Here is a 10,581-nt window from a genome sequence, read left to right as displayed (position 1 = left end):
CAAGGCAAGACGCTGTGGTGAAGGCAGAGGCTGAGGTGTGATTTAGGGTGGTGCAGGAATCTGAGGGAACGAGACTGGAAAGGTATCACCCAAACCCATTTTCTCAGAGAAGCCAAACACACACACACAATGGGCCCAATACTGAAAAACACCAGATGATCTGCTTCCAAGGGACATAACAGGCCAAGCGGATACAGGTTAATAAAACCCGCAAAAGCCCAGACAGGAACACTTAAAATGCCCGAGAAACAAAGCATACCGTGACAAATTCTCACCCAACATACAAGTACATGCACCAGAATGTTCCCAGGCACAGACAGACCTTCCCCATTTCGAGCCCTCACCCTTGGACCCTCAGGTATACCTGCCCAGCTCCAAGAGCACACACACACTTGCGTCCCCTCCTAAACCCACCCGCAGAAACCCCTGGGGGCAAGGGGGCGAGCACTCAGCTGCACGCACGCCCCACGGAGCCAGGCCCGTGTCCCCTGAGCTTCAATAATGCATGATCCACACCCGGAGATAAAAGTCTAGACAATAGACGGTTGTTTATGACAACGAGGCTCTCCAAGTTTGGGGCCAGGCGATAAATCTCTGGCGAATCTTCTTGTAACTCAACTTCTGACTGTAGTGACCGGAGAACCACGGAGACCGAAGAGAGGAGAGCAGCAAAATGGGAGAGACTTTTGAATCGTGAGCAGAAGGCGACTTCCCCGCTGGGGCAAGGGAGTACAGGCGGCCACATTCTGCCCCACGTGGCAGGTCCACACTGTGGAAGCTTTCGGATCAGGCTTCAGAACACAGGCGAGTCAGGTTTCCTGGCTCCCGAAACTGGGGAGAAATGGCAGGGCCTGCAGGCTGGGACTGACCCATAAACAATTCTTGCTGCAGGCAAAGAAAGGGTCTTTTTGTGGGTGACAGGAATCTTCTTGCTATGTGTCACCTGAATTTTTTCACCCCATGCCTGCGCCCTCTCTCGCTCTCTCTCTCCTTTTCCTTTTTGGGTTGATGGGCTGTTCCCTTTTGCATTTTCAACCCAGGCATCTGATCACAAGTAAAGAGCCACTGAAGTTGATCTCATAAAAATGCCGCCAGCTCACTTTGATCTGCGCGGACTGGGTCCGAGCCTAAGTAGGCGCTGAAGCTGGGGAATGGCGGCTCCGGCCAACCCGGCCTCCACTGGGCCAAGAGTTCGGAGATCTGGGTGGCTCAGCACTGCAGTTCTGCCCAGAAAAGGCATTTTTTGTGTGTGTGTGCTGTTGCAGCTGAGTTTGGAGACCAAGGTCCAATGGTAGTGGCTCCATTTCCAGACCGCTTTTAAGACATTTCCTTGATTTTAGAGCATTTGGTGAGGGGCCAGTGAAACTGGCTCGTAAAATGGGACTTTTATTGGGAGAAATGGGGTCGCGTTGCTAGCCTCCCGGGACAATCCCTCTGCTGAGGAGGAAAGGGGGTGGGGCTGTGGGGGCAGAGGGGCTGCCCTTCTCCCTCCTCCTATCCAGGGGCCGGAGGAACCTTGGAGCAGCGTCCTCTTAGGTGACCTGAATTGGGGCCTTGGGATTGGGGCAATGGCCAGGGCTGAGGAGAGATGGGAGTCTGAGAACTGGCGGTCCCTTTCCCTTCTAGTTCCCTGGCTGGGGGTGGGAGGTGTCACAGGGTGCAGGATAAACCGCTGGCCTGAAAATCCCCAAGCACATTAAAGAGATTATTAAACTCAGTGGCATTGCAAGGGAGAGAGATTTGTGCAAAAGGATGCAATCCTCGCTGGCCCAGCCTCGGATCCACTGAAGGTGTCCATGCGCTGATTGCCTATCTCTTTATTGACCCCACAGAGACTGAACTTACAGACCAGAGAGCTCTAAGGGCCCCCTTTCTCCAAACTGGGGTTTCCTCCCAGTTCTTGATCTGTGGGGGGGAACCCCTTTCCCTACCGCAGTCTGCTCTCTCCAGAGCAGCAGCAGGAGGTGGACAAGCTCTGAGGGGGCCCAGTACTGTGTGTGGGGTGCTGGGCTGGGACCTGGAGATACTGCCCCCTTCTGAAGCTACCTCTGGTGTCTGTGTGTGAAAGGGAAGAGTCTGTCGTGGCCCTGGCCAGAGTACCGAGGCGGCTGCCCAGACCGCAGCTGCCTGCTAGCCGCCAGGCAGGCAGGCGGTGCTGAATGAGGCCACCCAGAGCCAGTGGGGCGGGCAGGATGGCCCTGCTGAGGAGGATTTCAGGTGAAAGCTGGGACTCCAGTAGGTGGAGAGGCCACAGGCACCCATGAGATGAGGGGGGAAAGCCGCCTCCTCTCCGCGGCCTGGGGCTTGCCAGGGCTCCTGGGAATCAATTTGGGAACCAATTTTGGATTTTGGGTCTCACGTCGGGGGAGGCACTGATGCTCAGGGATGCCGGCTGGGGCAGGCAGCTCAGCCTATGCTTCAGGGTGGCCTGGACCTAGGACTGGGCAGGGAAGCCACTCGCCCACACAGTGGGCACTTTTGCCAATCAACGTCTCCCTGACTTCAGCAGCCAAGGCCTTCTCTCCTTGACCCCAGCAGCAACCTCCAGTTGTTGGGATTTTTTTTAAAGTTGTTAAAAAATTAAAAGTCAGACCAAAACTAGAAAAACATTTTTTTGAACTTTGTGCCTTAATTTTAGGGGGAAAAATACTAATGTTCACAAGCCTCTATTGGGAGACCCTAGAATTTCCTGAACATCGACTCCTTTGACATTCTCTCTTGCCTTTCTTTTTTGTTTCAAGGAAATAGAGCCTCCAGCAGCTCCTTGTAGCAGCCTGGCTCACTTTTATGGTGGCCCTGGAATAAACTTTGGTGGTCAAATTCAAGTGCTCAGGCCCACAGCTGTCTCCTCACAGGAAGCGAACCTCCTCCCCACTGTCGGCCCTGGCGGTGCAGAATTTGCCTTGGGGGCTTGGGCCCCACAAGGCCCAGGAGGCCAGGATTGAGGGGGAACCAGGGCCCTGGGGGAAGTGGGGAAAGCCAGAGTGGAGACTCTGAACGCTCATCCACACCTCTGCAAGGGATAGGGGTACCTCTCAGCTCCCTCTTACCAGTTCCTATCACTGTTTGGGGAGCATTTTGCCTCCAATAAACTCGAGTTTAATGAGGAGAGCACAAACCCCATAAAAGCCATAGTCCATAGTTCCCCATCATTATAATTAAAAATGCCGGCCCCAGTACACCCTATAAAAAGAGGTAGGGGAAAGAGGAAAAGCAACAGATTTTTTTTTTCTTGCAGCCTTCTCGTTAGCAAAGCCCTAATCTAGTTCCTTTTTGCCCTTAGTTAAGATCTGGCCCTTAGTTAAGATCCGGCCAGGACTAAATGAGGGCTTGGGAAGCCGTGCCCAGCAATGAATGGGTAGAGGGATGCTGGAGACCTGTCCCTGGGTATGCCAGAGCCTCCCCGAGAATGGGACCCATGGCCAAGGCTGTTCCAACCCAGGTGTTGCTCTAAAGTAAATTTGAGGAGACAGGAGGGTTGGGAAAGAATGATTTGGGAAGGGGTTGTATTTGGGGTCAAGGTACAATTTTTTGTGTCTTCCCCATCTACTATTGGGGCCTCAGTACCTTGTCAAGTTCAACAAGGAAAATCAAATACAAATAATATTTTTAAAGTGGAAACCAGCTTCAAACAACAGTTAGGGGTTAAAAGAGGGTTTGAGCCATTTCTGGCTTTTCCTACAGGTGCGGTGGACTGCGTCCCCGGGGGCTTCAGTTCCTCCTGCTGATCTGAACAGAACAGATCATGCCATGGTGGCTCCTCCTTGGATGCAGGGTTGCTTTCTGCTTGTGGGCAGTTGCTCTGGCACCCAGTCTAGAACCTTTCAATAAACTGATTTTCAGCTGCCCAAATGTGTCCTGTGGGAAGAAAGGCAAGGAAGTTCAGAAGCGCTGAGTCCACCTCTGGGGTCACAGCCATCCAGGAGGTTGGCAGGGAAGGGCAGGACTGAGAAACAGGAAAGTGGCACCCACCAGGGCCTGGCCGCAGCCCCCCGGGGAGTGGGGAGCAGGGCTGGGTGTTTCCACTAGAAAGTGACCTCTGGCCCTGCCCAGCCCACCCAGGGTACTCAGTTCCCTTCCACTGCCCTGCTGGTCTATTCCAGAGACCTGTACCTGGCCCCACCATCCACCTCACAGTCCCCAAATCATCCAAGGATAGGAGCCCCAAACCCAGTCCCTCCACCATATCCTTCCTAGAGCCGACACTGGGCTTCTTTTCAGTGAAGAAGCTGAGACCGAGCCACCAACCCAAAGGGCCCCTGGCAGAGAAGACACAGGACTCTCATTCCAACCTCTTTCTTGCGGGTTTGAGACTTAAAAATCCACAGTGGATGTAGCTTTCTGTGCATTGATTGACAATAAAGTCAGGCATGAAATATTCACCCAGGGCCACTCTCTCGTACTAAATATTTAACACAACATTAGAGAAGGTTTTTCCCAGACTTCACCAGGCACCGGCTGGGCGGCTGGCTCACTGCTTACCACTGTTTATGACTAATCTGAGTCCCTAGCCGCCAGCAGCACAGCAAGCCAGACAAAGTTGGGACACTGGCTTGCTGCTGGGCCGCCTCACCTTTGGGAAACTTCAGATACACTTCCAGGGAGTCTCTCCAAAGGGGAAAGGGAGCCTTGATAGCCAGCCCTGGCCAGGAAAAGAATCGACTTCTTCAAACTCTTGTAAACAGGCGCTGTGACCGTCTTCAGGTTGGTGGGGTAAGAGTCCCTGAGAGTTGGGGGAAAAGATTCACATCTCTGGCAGAGTCAGGCAGTGGGGAAAGAGGTCCTCATCCCTAGCCTTGTCTTGGGCTGATTACAGGGAGGAGGCAAGACACCCCCCCATACGTGAGAACCCTCCTCCTTCTCCCAATCCTGGGGGGGATAAAAAAGAGCAGCAGCTAGAAAAAAATACAATTACCCCCTCCTAGCCCCCGCCCCCGCCCATCCCACCGCCCACCCCACCCCAACCCTCTCTCTCTCCTCCTTTGCTCGCTCTGTGGAATGGAGAGGAGGGGAGTGTCAAGAGAAAAACGAATACAAATCTGCAATTGATTTTCATAATGTTTCTGCGGTGTTTGCAAACCAATCGCCTGAACGTCCCCATCTTACCTAAGAGAGAACCCCTCCTACGACTGCGAAGTGCTCCGAACTGATATATGACAATATCTACTTTGGATCACGTGCTCGGGGAGAGAGACTAAGACGGATAACGCGTCATCTCGCCTTCCCAAAATTTCCCCCCTCGCTAGATCAGGTCCAAAACCTCCATCTGGAGCCGGCAGGAGAAGAGAACGATGTTTAACTCGGTCAACCTGGGCAACTTCTGCTCGCCGTCGCGCAAGGAGAGGGGCGCTGATTTCGGCGAGCGAGGGAGCTGCGCCTCCAACCTCTATCTGCCCAGTTGCACTTACTACGTGCCCGAGTTCTCCACGGTCTCCTCCTTCCTGCCCCAGGCCCCCTCTCGTCAGATCTCCTATCCCTACCCGGCCCAAGTGCCCCCGGTCCGGGAGGTCTCCTACGGCCTGGAGCCCTCCGGCAAGTGGCACCACCGGAACAGCTATTCCTCCTGCTATGCGGCTGCCGACGAGCTCATGCACCGGGAGTGCCTGCCTCCTTCCACCGTCACCGAGATCCTCATGAAAAACGAAGGCTCCTACGGCGGCCACCACCACCCCAGCGCCCCGCACGCCGCCCCCGCCGGCTTCTACTCCTCAGTCAACAAGAACAGCGTCCTGCCCCAAGCCTTCGACCGTTTCTTCGACAACGCCTACTGCGGTGGCGGCGACGCGCCCGCCGAGCCCCCCTGCCCGGGCAAGGGGGAGGCCAAGGGGGAGCCCGAGGCGCCCCCGGCCTCGGGACTGGCGTCCCGGGCTGAGGCGGGGCCCGAGGCGGCCGAGGCCGAGGAGGAAAACACGAATCGCAGCTCGTCCGGTTCAGCCCACTCGGCGGCCAAGGAGCCGGCCAAGGGAGCCGCCCCCAGTAGGTAGCAGCGGCCGGGAAACAGGCGGGCAGGAGGGAGGGAGCCAGAGAGGGAGGGCGAGAGTAGGGGGGAGGCGAGGGGAGCGGGGACAGCCTCGTGTTTTGGGTCAGTCCGATTTTATGTGGAGTTTTATAAGCATTCAAAGGATTTTATTATAACCTACAAAGCCCTCTCTCCCAACGACTCGACTTTTTACGATGGAGAAGGGGTGGGGAGGGAGGGAAAAGGGCTCTTTGGAAAAGCTGGGTGAACCCCCTCCCCGTTATCTCCCTCGGTCTGTGAAATTTTTAAAAGCGCCACCATCGCGGGCTATATCAACTTTGATCGTGAACTTAGAGGAGCATTTAAGGAAGGATGGGGAGCCCGGCTGCCGGGGGGCGGGAGGGAGGGGAGGGGTGGAGGGGGAGAAAGGGGAGGGCAAGGGAAAGACAGGGAGAAACTCAGAAAGGGGGAGTGGTGGGGGAGAGAGGCAATGGAGCAGAACCTGAGGCCGGGGAGGCCAGCGAGGGCCGCTCTGCTTCTTTCAAAAACTTATTTTCCAAATGTTCAAACTGTGTTCGTGTGTCCCTGAGCAGAAACCGGAGCAAGCCGGGGGTCAGCGGCGACAGGGGGTGGGGATGAGGCGGCTCAGGGCTCCACTCTGCTCCAGGCCTGGGGCTCAGCGTTTCTCTGCGGCCCGCGGCCTCTGCGCCGGCCTAGCCTGGCCGCGGGGAAGGCGCGGCCCGCCGGGCGTCCCGGGGCACCAGGGCCCCCGGAAGCACCTCTCGGGTGTCTTTGGTGCCTGCTCGCTCGCTTCCTCCCTGCCTCCCCACGACTCTCGCCCGTTCTCACTTCTTCGCGCCTGTTCTCCGCGCTTCCCCCAGATTTCGGGGGGCGGGGGGCGGTGGGTTTTCAGAGTCACTAGGAGGGCAGCGCAGGAAGGGACAGAGGAGCCCGGCTGAGCAGAAGTCGCGGGGGGGGGGGCTGTCCGCGGGGGCGCACTTGGCCCCGGCTGGCTTCCTTCTCCCCCAGACTCCGCCAGCCCCGCCGTCGTCCGAGGGGAGGGGGCGCGGGTCCCAAGGTGGCCCGGGATGGGGGACGAGCTCGCCCTGCCAGGAGGTCGTGGCTCGGCCCAGCGCTGCGCCCGCGGGAGGGCTGCCCGGCGGTGGGGCTGGGGTCGCCCGGGTCTCACGTGTCTCTCTCCCCCTCTCCTCGCACTTGCCCCCTCCCCTCCCCTCCCCTCCAGACGCCCCCCGCACCCGCAAGAAGCGCTGCCCTTATTCGAAATTCCAGATCCGGGAACTGGAGAGAGAGTTTTTCTTCAACGTGTATATCAACAAAGAAAAGAGGCTGCAGCTGTCCCGGATGCTGAACCTGACGGACCGACAAGTGAAAATTTGGTTTCAGAACAGAAGGATGAAAGAAAAAAAACTAAGCAGAGACCGGCTGCAGTATTTCTCGGGAAATCCTCTGCTGTAACCGCAGACCGGGCCCTTTGGGGGGAGGGGGGAAAGGGGGAGATTATTTTATTTTATTTTTATTTTTTATTTTCTAACTCGCCTTCTTTCCGCGGGTGGAAAACTGGACTGTGGCCAGGGCTGGCCCCCACTGCCGTTGCCCGCACTTCTTTCCGGAACCTCCTTCACCTTGGTCTGACTCAGTGTGGGACAGGGACCCGGCCTGGAAAGGGGGGTAAAGGAAAGTGTCTGATCCACGGCGAGTGGACACCGTTGGCGCCGAGGCCAAGAATCTTTATTTAAAAGAAAACACACCTCGCGACAATGTCTTGCTGCTCGGATTGGGTGGGGGGAGGGCGTGAGTAGTGGGCTCCTGAGCCGAACAATCCTTGAACTGCAAGCCTTCCCTTGCCCACGTGAGAAGCTCTGCTACCACACCGTGTCTGCGAGAGGAGACTTCCCGGGCTCCCCGTCCCTACCCCACCACGCCCCACTGCTGGGGGGCAGCTAAATGTGATCCCGCCTTGCTGTGAAATTTCTGTTCCTTTGACCTGGTGTTAGGTGTGCAAAGTCGTGTCCTACCTCTGTCTGTGCCCAGGCCCTGCCCAAGCCTAGTTGTTCTCCCCCTTGAACGTGCAGAACCCTCCTTTGAAATTTCTTAACTGGTGCGTTGAGGTTTCCTAACCTTTTTCCAAGCTGTGCCCCAGTCCGCGAATTTATAGCTATAGTCTATGCATTTGTTACGTTCTTTAAAAAAAAAAAAAGATTGGGGTGGAAGAGGCAGTAGGGAGACGGGATTGGACGCCTCCCCCATGCTGAGGCCTGAATTTTTGTAAATAAATTTCACAAGCATTTCTTTCTACCCAGAGGGGATATGGGGAGGACTCGCCTGGAATGAGATTTGAATCACCCATCTCCTTGTGCGTGAGTGCGTGTGTATGTGTGCAATCCCCACCCGGCTCCTGTCCCAGAGGGGTTGCTGTGAATTTTTTTTTTGGTGGCAAATAAAGATATTTCATTCTGTTCAATATTATGATTTTATTTGACCCTTTTATTAGCCCCTCTCCTCTTAAAACCCTCAATGCTCCCAAGGCGGAGGAGGTGGAAGCAGGCGGGCAGAGCCCAGCAGAGGAGGACAGGCGTGTGAAGGTGAGGTAGGCCAGAGCTGGCGGGCCTGCACCCCTCTCTCCACGGGCAGGGGCAAGAGTGTGGCGGTAGCTTCCTCCCGCTCTCAAGTTGAGGACTTTCCACTGAGACTCTTAAAGCTCTCATTTCTCACGTGCAGCTCGAGCTGCGTCCAAAAGCCCAGCAACGCTTTCCGTTTAAGCACACGTTTGTTGTGGAGTTAATTGTAACCATCATCGAATTTAAATTTATAGGAATTTTCTTGGCTCCACCGCCCTCCCACCAGATGTCTCCGTCTGTGGCAGTTAAATGTGTAGGGTTGAGGGTAGGGCTTTCGTTTTTTCTTTTCTTCTTTTTCCCTCTATGAGAAGACTGTATTGGAATTTTTATATACAGTTTTGAGGGAGGGAAGGGAGAGGGGGAGAAACCAGCCCCCTCCCTTTCCTCACCGCGCCAGCCCCTGAGGGTGGGAGGGTAGGGCTGGGCCCCTTCCCCTCAAGCACAAATGGCCAGGCTCCTCCAGACACAACAAGACCCTAGGCTGGGGCCACCCTGATGTTTATACATTGGTCTCCCAGCATAGAAAGCCTCAGAGATTTGTTTTGTAAGAGCTTGTCTTGGGGTGGGGCGCTGGGGAAGGAGGTGACCCATGAGGATGGTCACCACACCCATATATATATTTGCTGCATGTTTCTTCTGTATAAAGATAACCATAGTCCTTTTAGCGCATTCGTTGAGGGCACTCTGGCGATCTCTGTCCCAAATTCGTTATTTGGGGGCAGAGGTTTAGGACCAATTCTCTCATCTTTCCCTTTTCTTTGGAACTGTTCTTCTGTAATTTGAAGAAAATGTTTTCATCAATATAATTCTGTTGAGTGAAAGAAAAAAGCACCACGACTATGGACTATTGCATCTAGGTTCCATCGTTTTTGATGACAGGGGTATGTGAATCTCTAATTTGTAAATGTAGGTCTTGAGACAAAATTTGCAAACTGGGGTGTATATACAACCCTACAATTGCCTCATGTGCCCACACACAAATATTTGTCGGATGCCTATGGGTGCACATGAAAAGGAATATTATGTGTACGCTTTTGCTTATAGTATGGAGTAAAACTGACCACATACACATCTAGGGCTTGTGTCCTCTGAGGTGTGTAACCACTGTCAGTGTGTAGTGAGTGTCAGAAGGAATGCAGCTGAGGATCGTCTCTGTGTGTGTGTATGCATGCACGTTTGCATGCGCGTGCACTTGTGCATGAGAGATATCTCTAGTTACGATGTTTATCCACTAGTCATAACAAGGGCTATTGGCCTGACAGCCGTGCTTCCAATAAAATAGGATGGAGATAACTATATAGAATGAACCTGTTTATAAAGCAAAATAACTGATCTCTAAATGGCTCTTGATTTTGGAGAAAAATATTTAAAATCCAAAGCTACCACTTTCCCTGCAATGTGCAGCCCAGAAAAGATCCCCAGCTCTAGAAGGGATTTCTGAAGGAAGGCGGGGTGTCATGGTGAAAGAAAAACAAAAGCTTTCTATGATCCCAGCCCAGGAAGCTGCCAGTCCTCGGTGACCTTCTAAAAATTAGAAAAAAGAGGTCTCTGTCCCCCCAACAAACCCACCTTCAGGCCCCCGGGATGTCCGACCCCCCTTGGCGGTCAGGGGCACTCTGGGCTCAACCTTTTCGGGTAATCCCCTCCAGCCGTGGCGCTGCCCGGGAACAAAAGAGCCTCGTCTAGACGCCGCCATAAAGTGCCCCCACCCCACCCCGCGCCTCTAAACCCAGTTTCATTTCGCCCTTAACGACCCAATCTGGCCTGTGTTAGAAAACGCTTCCGCCCTAAATAGTAAACAAATCCGCAGTGGACAGTCTTGGCTCCCCCAACACACCCCATACCCCCACTCCATTACCCCCTTGCCCGCAACCTCCTTCCCCCCCTTCTCCTCCAGCCTTTCTCAGCTCCCAGTCCCCCAATCCCCCCCCAACCAGTAAATAAACCCGAGGCCGAGTTCAAAGTTTCCCGGAGCTAAGGAGG

At 54.7% G+C, this 10,581-nt stretch overlaps 1 protein-coding gene across 2 annotated transcripts; it reads left to right on the top strand.

The window, feature by feature from the left end:
- The first annotated feature begins 4,535 nt into the window (after positions 1 to 4,535).
- Positions 4,536 to 8,406, top strand: HOXC11 (homeobox C11). 2 transcript variants are annotated; one of them, XM_081250152.1, is made up of 2 exons: positions 4,536 to 5,980; positions 7,203 to 8,406. In XM_081250152.1, exons 1-2 carry the CDS (start codon positions 5,292 to 5,294, stop codon positions 7,714 to 7,716), a joined length of 1,203 nt encoding a protein of 400 aa, XP_081106278.1. In that variant the 5' UTR covers positions 4,536 to 5,291; the 3' UTR covers positions 7,717 to 8,406. The 2 variants fall into 2 exon arrangements, with proteins under 2 accessions (XP_081106278.1, XP_081106279.1); XM_081250153.1 differs by having other exon boundaries at positions 4,536 to 5,976; positions 7,203 to 7,525.
- Positions 8,407 to 10,581: the final 2,175 nt, after the last annotated feature.

The sequence above is a fragment of the Mesoplodon bidens genome (assembly GCF_964165515.1).
Source record: "Mesoplodon bidens genome assembly, chromosome: 11".
In the NCBI taxonomy this organism is placed as follows: Eukaryota; Metazoa; Chordata; class Mammalia; order Artiodactyla; family Ziphiidae; genus Mesoplodon; species Mesoplodon bidens.
Note: the sequence above shows the minus strand (reverse complement) of the source record. Positions and strands in the feature narration are given on the sequence as shown.

Coding starts and splice junctions, on each gene's coding strand:
- HOXC11 (XM_081250152.1), top strand. CDS start 5,292: ATGTTTAACTCGGTCAACCTGGGCAACTTCTGCTCGCCGTCGCGCAAG. Junction 5,981..7,202: donor AAGGGAGCCGCCCCCAGTAG/GTAGCAGCGGCC, acceptor CCTCCCCTCCAG/ACGCCCCCCGCACCCGCAAG.